Source organism: Phacochoerus africanus, chromosome 2 (assembly GCF_016906955.1).
Source record: "Phacochoerus africanus isolate WHEZ1 chromosome 2, ROS_Pafr_v1, whole genome shotgun sequence".
NCBI lineage: Eukaryota > Metazoa > Chordata > Mammalia > Artiodactyla > Suidae > Phacochoerus > Phacochoerus africanus.
Window position 1 is genome coordinate 124691323 of NC_062545.1, and position 18504 is coordinate 124709826.

The 18504-nt window shown below is 40.3% G+C and overlaps 1 protein-coding gene across 2 annotated transcripts in view; it reads left to right on the forward strand.

Annotated features, from left to right (window-relative positions):
* The window catches only part of SHC4 (SHC adaptor protein 4), a 142896-nt gene that overhangs the window by 31767 nt on the left and 92625 nt on the right, over positions 1 to 18504 (forward strand). For both annotated transcript variants that reach the window (XM_047766416.1, XM_047766417.1), the window contains exon 2: positions 13154 to 13224. In XM_047766416.1, coding sequence (XP_047622372.1) covers positions 13154 to 13224 — 71 coding nt within the window. The remainder of the gene's footprint in view (positions 1 to 13153; positions 13225 to 18504) is intronic.

The following is an 18504-nucleotide window of genomic DNA, read 5'->3' on the forward strand; positions in this document are numbered from 1 at the left end:
GACAAAGGAGGGGGAGGGATAAATTAAGAGGTTGGGGGTAATACCTACCCATCACCGTGTATAAAGTAGATGAACAACAAGCATTTAATGTATTGGGAACTGTATTCAATGTCTTGTGATAACCGATAATGGAAAAAAATCTGAAGCTGTACACTTGAAACTAACACAGTATAGCAAACCAACTATAGTTCAATGAAAAAAAAAGAAGAAAAGACAGTGTGTGCCAAGACCACTTGTGCCTCTTCCATTGACACCTGTCTTACTGAACTCCCTCTAAACTTCCTCCCCAGTGTTGCTCCCCATCCCAGAGGTGGAGTTCCCCTCTTTGGTTTTTCCCCTCCAGGTTTTCATTAGGTTGGTGCTACACTAGAAGGAGAAGGACTGCCCATTCCCTTCTCTCAGGATGCACAGTCCAACTCCAATGTGGCACAAGGAGGGCTTTGACTTGCTTCACGTCAGGATTACTTTAACTGGCAATATACCTCTTCAAGAAGGAACACATTACAGATGGTCCAGTTAGGATACAGGCTATTTTGAGACTTCCTGAACATCATTTATTGGCTACTTCATTCAAATAAATCATTTATTGCCCTGTAAGAGGTGCTGGGGATAATGATGACTAAGACTCACTCCTTGCCCTTGAGAAGTCCTCAGTCTAGAAGAGGGCAGGTGTAGACATTTAAACAGACCAATTGCAGCACCCCTGGGTGAGTACAACCTTGGGGTATGACCAAAATGTTCTGGGAGCCTGAAGGAAGAGCAAGGAACTCTGCCTCAAGGGTGCTGAAGTTTCCAAAAAAATGTAATGGGTTCTGAAACCTCATTCATAAATTTATTATTCATCTATTCACATGTATTTCCTGAATAGTTTATATCAGGGTCACACACTGCCTGCAGATAATATTTGTTTAGCCTATTGCTATTGTTGTTATTGTCACTTGGTAGTAGTTCACATCTCTGTCAACACTTGCTATTATCAGTTTGTTTGCTTGTTAAATTTTTTCCAGTGAGTGCAAAATGGTTTTGATGTGCAATTCCTTCGTGATGAATGACGTTGGGCAGTTTTTCATGTGTTTATTGGCCATTTGTATATTTTCTTTAGCGAAATGTCTATTCAGATCATTTGTTCATTTAAAAGTTGGGTTATTAGTCTTTTTATTATTGAGTGGTAAGTGTTCTTTATGTGTTCTAGATGCAAGTCCCTTATAAGATAAATCATTTGCAAACATCGTCTCCCATTCTTTGGGTGGTCTTTTCATTTTCTTGATAGTATCCCTTGAAGCTCATAAGTATTTAATTTTTATGAAATTCAATTTATCTGTTTTTTATTTGTTTGTACTTTTGGTGTCATAGCCATGGTCCTGATGATTTTTGCCTATTTTCTTTTAAGAGTTTTATGATACTAACTCTTGTGTGTAGGTCTTAGTTCCATTTTGAATTTATTTTTTATAAAGTATGAAATAGTCTAATTTCATTCTTTTGTGTGTGATTTCATTCTTTTGATATTAAATTTCTCGCACCATTTTTGAAAACATGGCTCTTTCTCCACTTTAATTGTTTTGGTGTCCTCTGTTTCTTAATTATTTTGGTGACAGCAAATGTAAGGGTTTATTTTTGGACTCTCGATTCTATTCCATTGATATATATATGTCTTTCTTTATGCCAATACCATCCCTATTTCAGTTGGGTGTCTGTGTAGAAATTTTTGAAATTGGGTCATGTGAGTCCTCCAAACTTGCTCTTTTTCATGATTGTGTTGGCTATTCTGGGTCTCTTGAATTTCAATGTGAGTTTTAGGATCAGCTTGTCAATTTCCGAAAAATAGCCATCTGGTATTTTGCAAGGAATTGATCTAAATCAGTAAATCATTTTGGATTTACATTGAGTCTTTAGATCCATGAACATGGAATCTCTTTTCACTTATCTTGGTCTTCTTGAATTTTTCAACAATATTTTGTAATTTTTTGTTTGTTTTGTTTTATTTTGTTTGTTTGTTTTGCTTTTTAGGGCCAAACCTGTGGCATATGGAAGTTCCCACACTAGGGGTGGAATAGGAACTGCAGCTGCCAGCCGCAGCCACAGCAACTTGGGATCTGGTTTTATAGTTTTCAAAGTATAAATTTTGAATTTATTTTGTTAAATTTATTAATCAGCATTGTGTTATTCTAGATTCTATTGTAAATGAACTTTTAAAAATTTAATCTTTGGAGTATTTATTCTCACCTCTAGGTTTTAAAATTTAGGAAAATTCATAAATAAATTCTTATTTCTGACTTTTGAAAAATCAGATCTGAATTCCCAAATAGTAATAAGGGGCTGGAGTGAGTAGTTTGGATTTTGTATTTCTTGTAGGCCATTTTGTTCCAGATATGCCTATATCTGGCTACTTTCTCCTGTCTGGATCAATTCATTCATTATATCTTAATTATTAAGCATTTTTGACTTTATGATTATTCTTGTGGGAAGTCTAAGTTAGATGAGATTCAGTTTGGAAAAAAAAGGATTAATATTATCTAAGTCTTTAATATGTTTTTTACATACACACATCCTCTTTTTCTTAAACTTTATTCAAGCCATATTTTACTCATTTATCTTAAGAACATTAGTGAGCTAGGCTCAAAACTGAGGCTATAAAGAAGAAACAGATATCATTCCTATTCCATCAGAGATTCAGACACATTGACCAAAAAAAGCCATATGGACAGTTAATGTTTTATGAACTGAACGGTCTCCTGGACATCCATACAGTGTATAGAGGAGGGTCCAGAGAAAGGAGCGGACAAGCCTGCAGATAAGAAAGGAGGAAAAGAGGAGAGGTTTCATGGAAGGGAATTTGAATGATGATAGCTGGGGACTTTGTCCATCAAGTTAAGAAGGTAGGATCTTTTCCTGAATATTGATGTTTTCTCCAAAACGTAGTCTTTGGCCCACCTGTAGTGGAATTCATGAGTGATTATTAAAAAGCAGTCTCCCAGACCTACTGAAGCAGAATCTTTCAGGGCCCCAGGAATCTGTTTTTAAAAATTCTGCCATTTAAGTTTCCCTGATGACTCTGAAGTTCCCAAAAGTTTGAGAAGCTCTGCTTTATGAAGTCAGAGGAGGGAGGCTGTAAGGGTTTCAAATGGAAATGAGCTGCAAAGGATGGAGTTATATCATGGACCTCCATTTCACTAAGGTGCTAGCTGCAGTGGGAAAGGAAGATTCAGAGGGTGAAACATCAGAGATTCTTTCTTAAGGGGGTTATGTTCTAAATTCAGCACTAGGGTAGAACTCGGGTATAGAAAAGAATACACTGGGAAATCTCTAAAATCTCCAACACCTGTGCTCCTGTACCATCAAGGGTCAGAATCAATGGCTTGTATTTCCGTTTGCATTTACAGAGCAGTGTCCTTTCCCTGGGGCAGTTGAGGTCAAAGTCAAGTTTGAGGAGTAGGGTTGAGGGTTGAGGGCTGAACAAAGGCACTGATTTCTTACTTTCTGCCAGCCAAATGGATATAATAATTGTATTTAGCACCCTGAACTTGTATATGTTATGAGTCCACTCTATTGCAGTTGAGAGATAGAGGGTGCCTAAATGAGGGTAGTTAAAGTTGGAGCAGGGTGCGGAGTTGAGGGTAGGGCACAGGAGTTGAAGGCGGAGACAGGGCAGATATGAAAGATGATTGACTTGATGGGGCATGGCCCTTGACTGGATGATGGGTTTGAAAGAAAGGGAAGAGTTGTTATCTGGTTTATGTAACTAGGTAGATAGTGATACTATTGGCTAAGATCAGAAAGGTAAGTTGAGGAATAATTTGGATATATTGAATCTGAGATGAAAGTGGAATATTCATGTGAATATTCAGATCTGCAACATGGGAGAGGGCTTGGGTTGAAAATCTGTGTGTCATCAGCACCCAGGTAATAATTGAAGGCAAAGAAAGGTACATGGTAGAGATTGATTTTATTGGATTGAGGTAAAACTTGGGAACTAGAATTTTTTAGCTTCCCTGGTGTTTTTTTTAATGATGATTTTTATTTTTTCTATTTAAGTTGGTTTACAGTGTTCTGTCAATTTTCTACTGTACAGCAAAGTGACCCAGTCTCTCTCTCTCTCACACACACACATATACATTCTTTTTCTCACATTATCCACCATCATGCTCCATCACCAGTGACCAGATATGGTTCCCAGTGCTATACAGCAGAATTTCATTGCTTATCCATTCCAAATGCAATAGTTTGCATCTCTTAACCCCAGATTCCCAGTCCATCCCTCTCCATCCCCTTCCCCCTTGGCAACCACAAGTCTTTTCTCCAAGTCCATGAGTTTTTCTGTGTGTGTGTGTGTGTGGAAAGCTTCATTTGTGCCATATATTAGATTCCAGATATAAGTGATATCATACGGTATTTGTCTTTCTCTTTCTGACTTCACTTAGTATGAGAGTCACTAGTTCCATCCATGTTGCTGCAAATGGCATTATTTTGTTCTTTTTATTGCTAAGTAGTATTCCATTGTATATATATACCACATCTTCTTAATCCATTCATCTGTGGATGGATATTTAGATTGTTTCCATGTCTTGGCTATTGTGAATAGCACTGCAATGAACATATGGGTGCATGTATCTTTTTCAAGGAAAGTTTTGTCCAGATATATGCCCAAGAGTAGGATTGCTGGGTCATATTGTAGTTCTAGATTTAGTTTTCTGAGGTACCTCCATACTGTTTTCAATAGTGGTTGTACCAGTTTACATTCCCACCAATGGTGTAGGAGCGTTCCCTTTTCTCCACATCCTCTCCAGCATTTGTTATTTGTGGATTTGTTAATGATGATCATTCTGACAGGTGTGAGGTGGTATCTCATAATAGTTTTGACTTGCATTTCTGTAATAATGAGTGATGTTGAGCATTTTTTCATGTGCTTGTTGGCCATCTGTATATCTTCCTTGGAGAAATGTATATTCTGGTCTTTTGCCCATTTTTAAATTGGATTGTTGGTTTTTTTGCTGTTGAGTTGTATAAGTTGTTTGTATATTTTAAAGATTGAGGGCCCTTGTCAGTTGCTTCAGAAAAAACATCATACACCACGAGCAAGTGGGATTCATCTCATTCAATCATTCATAAGGGTGGTTCAACATACACAAATCAATCAATGTCATACATCACTTTAACAAAAGAAAAGTAAAAAACTACATGATCATCTCAATAGATGCAGAAAAAGCATTTGACAAAGTCCAATATCCATTCATGGTAAAAACTCTTACCCAAGTGGATATAGAGGCAACATAACCTTAACATAATCAAAGCCATTCATGAAAAACCCACAGCAAATATAATACTCAATGGAGAAAAGCTGAAAGCCTTCACACTAAAAACTGGAACAAGACAAGGATGCCCACTCTCACCACTTTTATTCAACATAGTATTGGAAGTCCTAGCCATAGCAGTCAGACAAACTGAAGAAATAAAAAGTATCCAAATAGGAAGAGAAGAGGTAATTGTCACTCTTTGCAGATGACATGATACTATATATTGAAAACTCTAAAGACTCCACACAAAAACTACTCGAACTGACCAACAAATTCAGCAAAGTAGCAGGACACAAGATTAACATTCAGAAATTGGTTTCATTTCCATATACTAACAATGAAATACTAGGAAAGGAATATAAAAATACAATACCTTTTAAAATCACTCTCCCAAAAATTAAATACCTAGGAATAAACCTGACCAAGGAGGTGAAAGACTTATATGCTGAGAACTATAAAACATTAATCAAGGAAATTAAAGAGGATTCAAAGAAACAGAAAGATATTCCATGCTCCTCTGTTGGAGGAATTAATATTGTAAAAATGGCCATACTACCTAAAGCAATCTACAGATTCAGTGAAATACCTATCAAATTATCCATGACATTTTTCACAGAACTAGAACAGATCATACAAAAATTTACATGGAACCATAAAAGACCCAGAATTGCCAAACAATCCTGAGGAACAAAAACCAAGCAGGAGCCATAACTCTCCCAGAGTTCAGGCAATATTACAAAGATACAGTAATCAAGCAATGTGGTACTGGTACCAAAATGGACATACAGACCAATGGAACAGAATAGGAACCCAGAAATAAACCCAGACACTTATGGTCAATTAATCTTTGACAAAGGAGGCAAGAATATAAAATGGGGAAAAGACAGTCTCTTCATCACCTGGTGCTGAGAAAACTGGACAGCCACATGTAAATCAATGAAAATGGAACACACCCTCATACCACACACACAGATAAACTCAAGATGACTTAAAGACTTAAACATAAGACAAGATACCATCACACTCCTAGAAGAGAACATAGGCGAAACATTCTCTGACATCAACCTTAAAAATGTTTTCTTAGGTCAGTCTCCCAGGGCAACCGAATAAAAGTAAAAATAAACCAACGGGACCTAATCAAACTGACAAGGCTTTGCACAACAAAGGAAACCATAAAAAAAAAAAAAAAGACAGCCTACAGAATGGGAGAAAATAGTTCAAGTGATGCAACTGACAAAGCCCTGGTGGTTTTTATATGCAGTCAAAGTTGCGATCCAATGGGATAGAGTGACAGAAGGGACATTGTTTAAAGAAAAGGGGAGGGGGAAGAACCAGCAAAGGAGACTGAAAAGGAGTAGTCTGAGGATAGAGATGGGGAACCAGAGAACATTCTTAAGAAAACCAAGAAAGGAGAGAGGTTCAGAGGAAAGGGAAGGAGGTAGCTAGAGGTTGGCAATACATGCCCTAGACAGGGGAACCAGAGACTAGAAGAGTTTGCTAGAGTGGATGAGGAAATCGTTGGTTTGCTCAGGCAGTATTACTAGAATCTTGAGACCAGAAACTATTGCAGCGAGTTGAAGCATGAGTGAAAAGTAAGGAGGTGGAGACAGTGTCCCCAGGTCAGGAAGAAAATGTCCTCTCCCCACTCCCTCCTTTTTTTTTTTTTTTTTTTAATAGGGAAGATAAGATGTTATTTTGAGGTGGCAGAAAAATCCTGCAGTGTCTTCAGGTTACATTGGTGGCCTCAACCACTGTTGAACATTTATTGCCTGAAGGTCAGATCCTTGTCATATCATACTTGATATACTGTTCTTCATTGTCCTGATTGTTTCAAAGTGTCATTCCTTCTTGGCTTATGAAGTGCAGGGCCAATGTCTTAAACTTTCTCTTGAACGAGATTCCTCCATACTCCTAGCTCAGGGGCAGGCACATCCTAAGGAAAAGACTATGCCATGGAAAAAAGGGATTTAACCCTACTTAGTAACTAATGCATTGTGACTCCAGGAGGTTAAATGGTAGGCTTTGTTTAATTTTTTTAAACTTTAGAATAATACCATCTACTTATTTTTTTATTATATTTTATTTTTGCTTTTTAGGGCCGTACCCAAGGCATATGGAGTTTCCCAGGCTAGGGGTCGAATCAGAGCTACAGCTGCCAGCCTACACTACAGCCACAGCAAGACAGGATTTGAGCTGCATCTGTGATCCACACCACAGCTCACAGCAACACTAGGTCCTTAACCCACTGCGTGAGGCCAGGGATCAAACCCGCAACCTCATGGTTCCTAGTCAGATTCATTTCCACTGTGCCATGACAGGAACTCCCCATCTACTTTTTTTTTTTAATATAATACAAAAATATAAAGTCAAAAGTAAAAAGCTGCCTCTCTTCTATTCCCAGAGGTAACCACTCTTGGTCCCCACCCACAGAGCTCAGCAGCTGGGAGATAAACTCTGAACAAAAAAGGAAATTTAAATTGGGAAAAATGGAAATCAAATTTGTTTTAAAGTAAGAGTATGAGCCAACCAATTTCAGCTACCAGGGGGGCAGACATCAGAAGCAAGAAAGGCTACAACTCTATTGTCTGCAAAAAGAAGACCACACCAAAAATCTATACAAGATGAAAAGGCAGAGAATTATGACTCAGATAAGGGAGCAAGGAAAAAAATCCAGAGGTAACCACTGTTAACAGGTTTTTTTTTTTTTAATTAAAGTATAGTTGATTTAAAATGTGTTAATTTATGCTGTATAAAGTGATTCAGTTATATATACTCTTTTTCGTATTCTTTTCCATTATGGTTTATCTCAGGGTATTGAATATAGTTCCCTGTGCCATACAGTAAGTGAAATTTGTTGTTTATCCATTATATGTAGTATTTTGCATCTACTAATCCTAAACTCCCAGTCCATTCTTCTGCCACCATCCCCCACCCTCCCACAAGTCTGTTCTCTATGTCTGTGAGTCTTTTTCTGTTTTGTAGATAGGTTCTTTGTTAACAGCTTCTTATATGTCCTGCAGATATTCTTTCTGAGGATGTAAGAATCTTTTTCTTTAGGTCTTTCAAAGTCATCATTCTGTGACATGCTCTGGGTGAAAAGTTCCCATAAGCTAGCCCTCATTCCTTTTCTCTGAAAACCCCAGTAATTTCTTCTCTGGAATGCAAAGCCCAAGACACACAGGCCATGAATAGGCTGTTCACCTCTCCCTAGAAGCAAGTGGTTGAAGCTCAGACAGTACAAAAATATTATGACTGCCTTGAGGCATGAAAGGAGTGCATGAGCTGGGAGCTGGGTGAGGCATCTGTCAGGTGCTGAATGGGAAGGTTGTTTGAGCTCTGCCACGTTCTCACCACCCCGGATGCCTCTAATAAAGGTCTTCAGTGTCCTTTCCTCATCACAGGTACAGGAATTAGGGAGTGCCTTCTGCCTTATGTGTCACCCCCTAAAGGCCCCAGAGGAGCAAAGATTCATGCCTGCTCTCACCCCCAGCCTTGTCACCTTCTTCCCCATATGGGTAGACCAAAGGAAGAGTCTGTGGGAGCAGCTGGATGAACTGCTTCTCTTTTTGCTTTCCTTGTCCTACAAGGCTGACACTTAGGGTCCCAGAAATGGCCTGTGTCGTCTAGAATAAGCCCTGATTCAGACCACTGAATACATGAAACTGAGCCAGGCACTTGCTTTTAATAGGCCTTAATTTCTTCATCTATTAAATGGAATGAACAACAATGACTGACCTCATAGAAAGAAAAGATAAATCATCTCTGCCATGGTTGTCCTATCGTCATGTGGCTGGGCTTCTTAAGATCAGAGATCATGTCTTATGCAGATCTACCTTTAATAAATGAATGAGAGGTATTATCATCCTCTGTTTATGCTGAAATCAACAAGCTAAATTCAGTCCTCCCTCAGACCTGGACATTCAGCCCCCTTGGCTTGTGCAGTCTGCAAGTACCTCAGCAAAACCTGGATAGATGCATTTTAGGCTCTACCCCTTCCTGCTCCTTCACAGCACTGGTTTCTGAGTGGGATGGGCTGGAGTAAAAGGAGTCAGTGGGAAGGCCACAGCTGTACCTGGGCTCCAGGGCTGTTGTGGAAAAAATCAGGCATGGGATTTTCTCCCTTCACATTGCCCAGGGTAGACAGGGTATGGGCTCATTGTCACCTCAGTCCATGACTCACGGTTTCTCTAGAGCCTTCAGTTTGCCACAGGAAGGCTGCTGGAAGGAGTGCCTCCACTGACAGACAAGTGTGTAAAGCTAAACAGAGGTTTCAGGGAAGGGGAGCGGATGGGAAGCATGTCCCAGGCTGCCTTAGAAGGAAGGGGTGAGGTAGTTACCGCCAGAAGTGTGATTAAGAACAAAATCTTGGAAGATTACCTCTCTCCTGGTCTTGCTCTCCCATGTTTCACTCCTTGAGAACCAGAATCCCACCATTGGTGATTCCCTTCATTGTGCTGAGAACTGCCCCTTTGACACTCTCCCTCACAAGGCTGTTGAGCCTAGGGGCATCTCTGTCCTATCTGATTATTTTTTTTCCCCCTCTTTTCCCCTCCTGATCAGACACGCAGCCTCCTTTCCTCTCCTCTCCTGTGAAAGTCCCCACCATTGACTTTATCTCAGGGCCCTCCCCAGCCTCACCCCAACCCCTGGAACACCTGAGGAGTCTGGCACATTCTCCCTCCCTTCCCCTTCATACAAACCTGCTTGATTGGGTTGTGTGTTGCCAGTTTCTCAGATGGGGGAGTGATAAAAATAACAAACATGGAGGAAACAACAAAGACATCCAGAAACCTTCCTGACTTGTGGATTCCATCCTGTCCCAAGGTTTTTCTGAGTCTCTTCCTGAGTCCTCAGTTCTCCTGCACTCCTGACCCATCCCCTGGGATGGATAGAACCCTCAGACCTTCACCTCCCTCTGCTCATTTTAAAGGCACTGTCAGAGCTGAACAGTAGAAGCTTTCTTCACTCTTTCATCCAGTATTTGCTGAGTGTTTGCTGTGGTCCATGCACTGGGCAGGTGTTGGAAATACAGTTGTGATCATTGTCTTACTCTTACAATGCTTACAGCCCAGGGAATGAAGACAAGTAATAAATGAATTAACAAGCAAACCTGATAATCAGTCTGTGGCATGAAGGTGACAAGTGGGAGGCTGTGATGAGGAGTGATAGGAGGGGCCTCTGAGGCAGTGACATTTGAATGAAAACCTGAAGGACCAAAAGGAGTCAGTCCTGCAGAGCAACGGGGGCAGAGCTAGGCAGAGCTGGCAGTGTCGGAACAGGAACAGCAAGTGCAAAGGCCCTGGGTTTGGAAATAGTTGGGTGTATTCATGGGGGAGAAGGCAGGCCATCATGGCAGCAAAATGCACGAGGGGAGAGTGACACAGAGCTGGAGAGGTAAACAAGGGCCAGAAAACACAGGGCTTAGGTGTTTATGGTAATGAGTTTGTTCTGATGATAAATGCGGAGGGTTTAAAGCAATGAGGAACATGGCCTGATATTCATTTTTGAAAAATCACTCTGGCTGACTATGAAAACCGGAGGTTCTTGGTCACATTTTCAAAAACTCTACCTGGATAGGCTGTATCTTCTGGTCTTAAATAGAAGATTTGTAGCTGAAGGAAAAGATGATGCCCATCTCTGCACCAACAAAACTTCCTGGCAATGGGGGTGGGGGGAGAATAGGAGGAATAGTCCATATCTCTTCCTCAACCTATGTGGGGAGTCCATTCTTTCCAGGGTGAGGGGTGCAGGAAATCGGAGAGCAGGAGCTAAGTTCTGGAATGGAAGGAGACCCTGAAAGGCAAGTAAAGCCAAGCAGCCAGTGAGGAGGGGAAAACTTTCTTTTCAGTCCACCCTCAGAGTTCCTTGTTGGCCTACCAATTAAGAAGACTGTGTTGTCACTGCTGTGGTGGTGTAGGTTCGATCCCTGGCCCAGGAACTTCTACATGCTGTGGGTGTGGCCAAAAAAAAAAGAATTAAAAAAAATCTACCCTCAACATGGAGCTTGGACCCTTGGGACCTCTTTTTATGACAGTTTTGAGATGGGCTTACTATCACACTGCCTACATCTAGCTTTCCATTCCTAATAAGTCTTAGGGTTTATTGAACAAAAGTCTGTAGACATCACTTACTTCTTTGAGGTACTCAGTCCTTGGGATGTTAAGTGAGATTGGGACAGAATGAAATATTCAAAAAAATTGTTTCTTGTCAAGACTAGGGCCCCCAGGAGGAATGTGATGAGAAGGAATCCACCTGAAACCTGCCAGGCAATTGTCGCAGCCAGCACACTCTGCCCCACACCCTTCTCCAGGCAACCTTGGTGCACTCACCTGTTCTGAGGATGCAGAATCTACAGAATTCTCTGAGAAATACTATAAGAAGCACCCAGGGAGGAACCCCTCAGCTCCTGTCATCTCTACACAGTGCCTTTGCCATTTCCAAGCCGAGGGAGGCTGGAGGGCTTCCAGGGGAAAGCTGAACAGGAAGCCTATCATTTCCAAGGCACCGACAGATCACTTTCCATCAGTACCCTTGGCTCTCATAACATTTCAGAGCTCATTCTCTGAGAAATGTTCTCCCTCATCAACTGAGGCTTAGCTAAGAGGATTACTCCCACTGCCTCCCCTGGCAAAGCTACACAGAAACCTACTAAGTCTGCATCCCTAGGTTTAATGCCCCTTCACAATTCCAGAATCCACTTTTCAACTGGCAGCTTGTTATTTTCTGATACCCCACAAAAGTCTTTCAGTTGGCGGATCCCAAACCAGCTCATCTCCCCCTGTCCTGGCTTTCCTGTTTCTGTTAATGAAATCACTATTCCCTCTGCTACCCTGGCTGGAAATGTCTGAGTCATCCTTGACTCATCCTTCTTATTCTCTAGATCAAATCAACAGCTGAATCGTGTAGTATCTATTTCCGTGATGTCACTTGAACCCGTCCCCCGCTTCCTACCACCACTACTCCTTCTCGGTATGAGCTATCATGACTTCCCTCTTGACAAGAGCATTCTCACTTATTCCCTCACTATTAAGCCACCTTCATTCTGCTGTTGACGTAAGGCTCTTCAAACACAGACCAATCCCATTGCTCCCTTTCCAGCAGCCTGACACGGCTCCCATGGCTGCCACATTAGATACACACCTTTTTGCATTATAAATCACAGTGCCTTTTCCAATGGTCCATGTTCAAGCTGAATTTATTCATTCCCAGTATAGGACTTGCCCTCCCCCCTTTTTTCTTGAATCCTCTTAATAAATGATCTTGAAAAAAAAAAGTAAGATCTTCTGATATTACTAAATCCTGTATTATTTGCATTTATATGCTAATTTTATCTCCCTGGAAGATTTGATGTTCCTATATTATGTCTCACATTTACTTTTGCTTCCTCTAATACTTGAGCAATGTATGTACCCGGCACTGCTCTTAGGACACCTATAGAAAGTAATTTAACTCTATAAAATTCTAATTACATCCCTATGCTGCAAGTGACAAAACTGAGATACAGAGAAGTCGAGTAACTTGCTGAGGTTCCATAACTAATAACTGACAGAGCCAGGATTCATATTCTGGCTCCAGAGCCCAAGTTTTTAAGCACTAAGCTCACTTTTGTCAGCTGTATTCCTGGTGGGAGGACAGTTGTATTCCTGATCTCATAGTTTGGATTTAGCTGATGTTTTGTAACTGAATTGAAGCTTGAAGCGTGGGTCCCCTAATGGTGAGAAACATCAATGGTGGACTGAGTGTGCAAATGAAATTTGATATCAGGAGCTAATTTAAGGTGTTTCCTAGGAAATCACTCTGAAGCTAAGAGCTATCTTTATTTTTATTTTTTCCCTACTTGTTTTTTTTTTTTTTTATTCCAGTACATGGGCTGTATTGAAGTGCTGCAATCAATGAGGTCACTGGATTTTGGAATGAGAACCCAAGTTACAAGGTAAGAGAACAAAAAGAGGACAAACTCGAGGACTGTAGTCACAAGAGCTTCTCCCTGCAGGAGTTTCATACAAAGTTTCAAAGGCACCATTGGTTTTTGTTCATATGGCTGGAGGGTAGAACACAACCAGTGACCTTAGATGAGTGACTTTGCCTTATCATGTGAAGGATTTCCCCATTGTGCGACTGAGCATCTGCATTGCATATGTGGACTCAGATGATGCAGTCATAGAGATAGCTCGTACCCCAGATACTAAAAGTATTTAATATTATGTTTAGAAATAGAACTTAATAGGATCTCATACCTGTTGAAGAAATAGCTGAAAATAAGAACAGGGAAGAACTTTCCACATCAGGAAGCCTACTCTCTCCCCATCTGTAGGATCCCTGACAAGAGAAGCTGCTTAACTCCTTGTCAGGGTCTACCTCCTCTACCTACAATGAAGTGAATGGAAGAGCTGAACCAGGGGGAGACTTACCCAGGGTGGCTCCAGGCAGCTTAGTGAAAGAACCAGAATCATTACATAGAGCACAAGTCAGGAGCAGGAAGCAAAAGGCATGGTTCATTGAGGCCAAGTTCAAAGCAAGAGGGGGAAGGGGGCTAATTGAGTGCTGATACTGGTAACTGGGAAAACTGTGAGGCGAGAGCCCTGGATCGATATAAGTGATTCAGAATGAGGATGGGCATCTGTGGGATGTGGTGCCAGTGTGGGTCTCAGGGGCAAGCCGCAGTGTCCATCTGCCTCCATAGTTGCAGGCCACTGTTTCCTAGGGGGATGTTCCCATTATGAAGAGAGGTTAACTTTTCCTAATGCTCATCCCATGGAATTCAAGGCCCAGAGAAAATGTACACATGATCTAAAGGTTTGATGCTCTCTACAAGTGTCACAGTTTTTATAATGGTGTGCTAAAGACCCTGAGACATCCTATGCAGTAGTTTTTATTTTGTGTTTGTAGGGCCTCACCTATGGGCATATGGAAGTTCCCAGACTAGGGGTCCAATCTGAGCTACAGCTGTGGGCCTACAGCACAACCACAGCAATGTGGGAGGCATTGAGCAAGGCCAGGGATCAACCTGTGTCCGCATGGGTACTAGTCGGGTTCTTAACCCACTGAGCCACAATGGGAACTCCTGTGCCATAGTTTTAAAAATACTAACTTTACCTCAAGATTTTCTAAATGAATTTGGCCCAAGAATCCTTTTTTTTTTTTTTTTTTTCATGTGATGTTAATAAACACCCCATGTATCTCTAGGGTCCCATGAAATGAACTTTAAGAAATGCTGTTGCGGACTCTCTTGTTTATGATGCTTTAGATCTGTCTTTCCAAATTTCTTACCCATCCTTGGTATTCTCTCAGGAGTCAAACAGATGAAATCAAATTCTTTTTTTTCTCTGTATTCTTGGTTCCGCAGTTCTTGGCACCTGGAAGAAGCTCAGTGGATATGTATGGAATAAATGCATGACTCTACCTGACTATCTTCCAGGACTTGAAAATGGCTTTGTTTTCCCTCCCTTTTAAATCTTCTTACCCCCCTTCAAGCCCAGTTCTCCTCATGCTCGAGCCCTTCCAGTATCTAAGCGACAGAGTTTCTAGACTACTTCCTACCCTCTTAGCCCTACTTGGAACACATTTCAGGTTTAGTTCATTCTGATGATCCTTAATCTAAAGAAAATACCTCCTCCAGTCCTGAGCAGGTTGGAATTGGGAGAAAGAGGGTTGCAACCCCAGGTGCCTAGACTGGGGGCACAGGAAAAAGGAGTGTCAGTGTCCTTACCTGATGATGTGATTTTCTGTTCATTCCCTCATCCACTCATTCATTGACTCATTCTCCTTCACTCTAACACTATGGAGTGCTCATTAAGTGCCTAAAACTCCCCTAGAATTAAGGACACAGAAGCCTCTGACCTCATGGAACTGCCATTCTAGCTGGGGAACGAGGCTATGGCAAGAAAACAAATAAATATAAGATATACTATCAGGTAGTAATATGTGCCATGACTATAATAATAAAGCAGAGTAAGAGAATAGAGATGTAGGCAGTAGGCTTTTAAATTTTATTTTACTTTCTATCTTTAAAAATACTGTGTGTTCACTTAGAACATTTGGAAAATACAGATAAGCATGAAAAAGAAAATCACTTGTAATCTAACCTGGAGATGATATCTACTAACATTTTGTGCTTCAAAATACTTTTCTGATCTTTTCTTCCATACATGAGTGTACAGTGATTCTTGTGGAAAATCTGAAAAATCTTTGGATCTGTTTCTCCCATGTTGACCATTTTCTTGTTGCTAAACATTCACAAGCATTTTAAAATTATGGTAAAATATGCATAATATAAAATTTACCATTTTAATTGTTTATTATTATTATTATTTTTTTTATTTTTATTTTTTTGTCTTTTTGCTATTTCTTTGGGCCGCTCCCACGGCATATGGAGGTTCCCAGGCTAGGGGTCGAATCGGAGCCGTAGCCACCGGCCTACACCAGGACCTGAGCCGCGTCTGCAGCCTACACCACAGCTCACGGCAACGCCCGATCGTTAACCCACTGAGCAAGGGCAGGTACCGAACCTGCAACCTCATGGTTCCTAGTCGGATTCGTTAACCACTGCACCACGACGGGAACTCCTTAATCGTTTTTAAATGTACGGTTCAATGGCGTAAAATATGTTTACATTGTTGTATGACCCTCACCACTACCATCCACCTCCAGAACTTTGTCATTGTCTCAAATTGAAACTCTGTTCTCATTAAAAATAATGAGTCCTTGGGGCATTCCTGTTGTGGCTCAGTGGCAATGAACTCAACTAAGATCCACAAGGATGCAGGTTTGATCCTTGGCCCTGCTCAATGGGTTAAGGATCTGGTGTTGCCATGAGCTGTGGTGTAGGTCACAGACATGGCTCAGAGCCCACATTGCTGTGGCTGTGGTGTAGGATGGCAGCTGTAGCTTCAATTTGACCCTAGCCTGGGAACTTCCATATGCCACAGGTGTGGCCCTAAAAAGCAAAATAAATAAATAATTAAATTACATTAAATTAAAAAAAAAAAAACCTCCTCATTCTCTCATCCCCCAGCCCCTGGCAACGACCACCCTACTTTCTGTTTCTGTGAATATGACTACTATGTGTATTCACATAGGTGGAATTATGTATTATTTGTCCTCCTGTGCCTGGTTTATTTCACTTAGCATAATGTCTTCAAAGTCTGTCACTAGGTCAAACAGTATAATATTTTGAAGGCTTTAGATATGAGTCACTAGACTGTTCTGCAGAAGAGCTGTACTGGTTGATTCCTCCCTGCCAACTTGGTATCTATTTTTTTTGTTAATATTTATTTTAAAAAAATCTTTGTGAATTTGTCAGTCTGTATTTTCCTATTGTGTATTAAATGGTAAAAGACTATTTTTTCTCTGCAGTGAGATTCTGTTCATGACTAATGTATACATTCAAGAGAAAGTATCTGTAGTAGGATCTGGATATTGTTCCTTACAGGTGTGTCGGTATGAGATGCAGACATGGCAGACCGTGCACTGGACAGATTTGTGGAAACTTGAGGGTGACTCATGTTCCCTAAAACCTCCAATTCCCACCATACTTCACAAATATTTATTCTTCCTCTTTCTCTTCCAGTTTTTCCTTCTTTATCTCCTCTTTTCTTCTCTCAACTTATGTGTATTTTCATGTTAAGCCACTATTCAAGTTGCTTGATTACCAGTTGTTTTGGATATTATTAATATATAACTGTTGAATCAGGTTTTAGAATGTTCACAGTTTGAATTTCACAGATTCATAGAGTTTTACTGAACTCATAATCCAAGAAAAAAATTCAGTGAACCACTTGGAATGCTAAAAGAAAGAACTTTATTTTGTGTGGCCACAGCTATCTTTTGACATTGACCATCAAGTGGAAGGTCAATGAGGTGTGAATGCTGATAAACTAATATAGCTATTTGCCACTGCAGATACAAACAGGTGTATTCAGGCTGATGTCCTACCTATGGTAATTGATCTCATTGTCTTTCTACTGGTTAGTACATTGTTCCAGATCATAGAGAGATATCAACATGAGGTTTCTGGTAATAAAGGAGGAGCCACAGTAAAGATGCAAAAGTTGGGTCGGCATTTGAAAGAGATGGATGAAGTCAAATTCATGTCTTTCTGAGGGGCCTTTCTATTAATTGTTTGAGGGCTGAATCCACAGGGCCTAGAACACAGAAAATACTCAAACAGAGCAGGGGCACATAAAAGGACAAGGATACCATGTACTTTGTCAGCAACTCCCCGGATTACACCCTTTCCAAAACTCTCATCACACTTTTCTACTTTGACTCCAGAATTAGTCCCTGGAGAACTCTTTGAGTGGCTTTTACTATTGTTCCTCCCCTAATTCTCACCCAGGCATTTATTCACTTAACTGATTTAGGACTAGATCTTAATTTTTAGTAATCTAGTGTTCATGCAAAAGGAAAAGGAAGAGGTTTGTCATGACAGAAAAGAGAAACAAGATCATTAGGAAAACAAAGGTTCACAGTCACAATGGTCTTCAAAATGTCTGGAAAACAGTATCAAAAGGAAATAATAGAAAGGGAAAATGAAAATCATACTAAGGATGACAGTCATTTCTCTCTCCTTTAAAAATGTTCTCATCATAATTTTAATTTATTCAAAGCTTTTACTGGGATTATCTCATTTAATCTCCATTAAAAACTCTCATTTTACAAATGAGGAAAGGAAATTTAAATTAAGTAGCTTGCCCAAGGTCACACAGCTAATAGGTGTCAAGATGGAACTTTAGGCCAAGGCTGCCAGAGTATAGAAACTTTGCTCTTTGCCGCTATTTTAATATGTCATGATGTTTATGTGATATTTTCCCTTTAGTTTTTTATCTTAGAGAAGTGCATTAATACATTTCATGATAGGGGACAATCATTGAATTCCTGCTATAAACCCTTCTTAATTGTCAGATCATCATAGATAGCAGTTATATACAACTTATATTTTATCTCGAATTCTTACATCCTTATTATAAATGAGTTTTCTTTCTTGAACTATACTTATGTAGTTTTGGTTTGGGGAATAGGTTAGCCTCATAAGAATGACTTCAGAACCTTTCCATATTTTCTGTGCTCTGTGGCAATTTAAATAATATTGGAATTATCTGCTATTTGGAAAGTCTTTGGAACTAGCCCAAACAATTGTCTGAGCCTGTTAGATTTTTACCTCCATTGTCAAATCTTCCTTTTTATTGGTCTTTTCAAATTTTCTGTCCTTTGG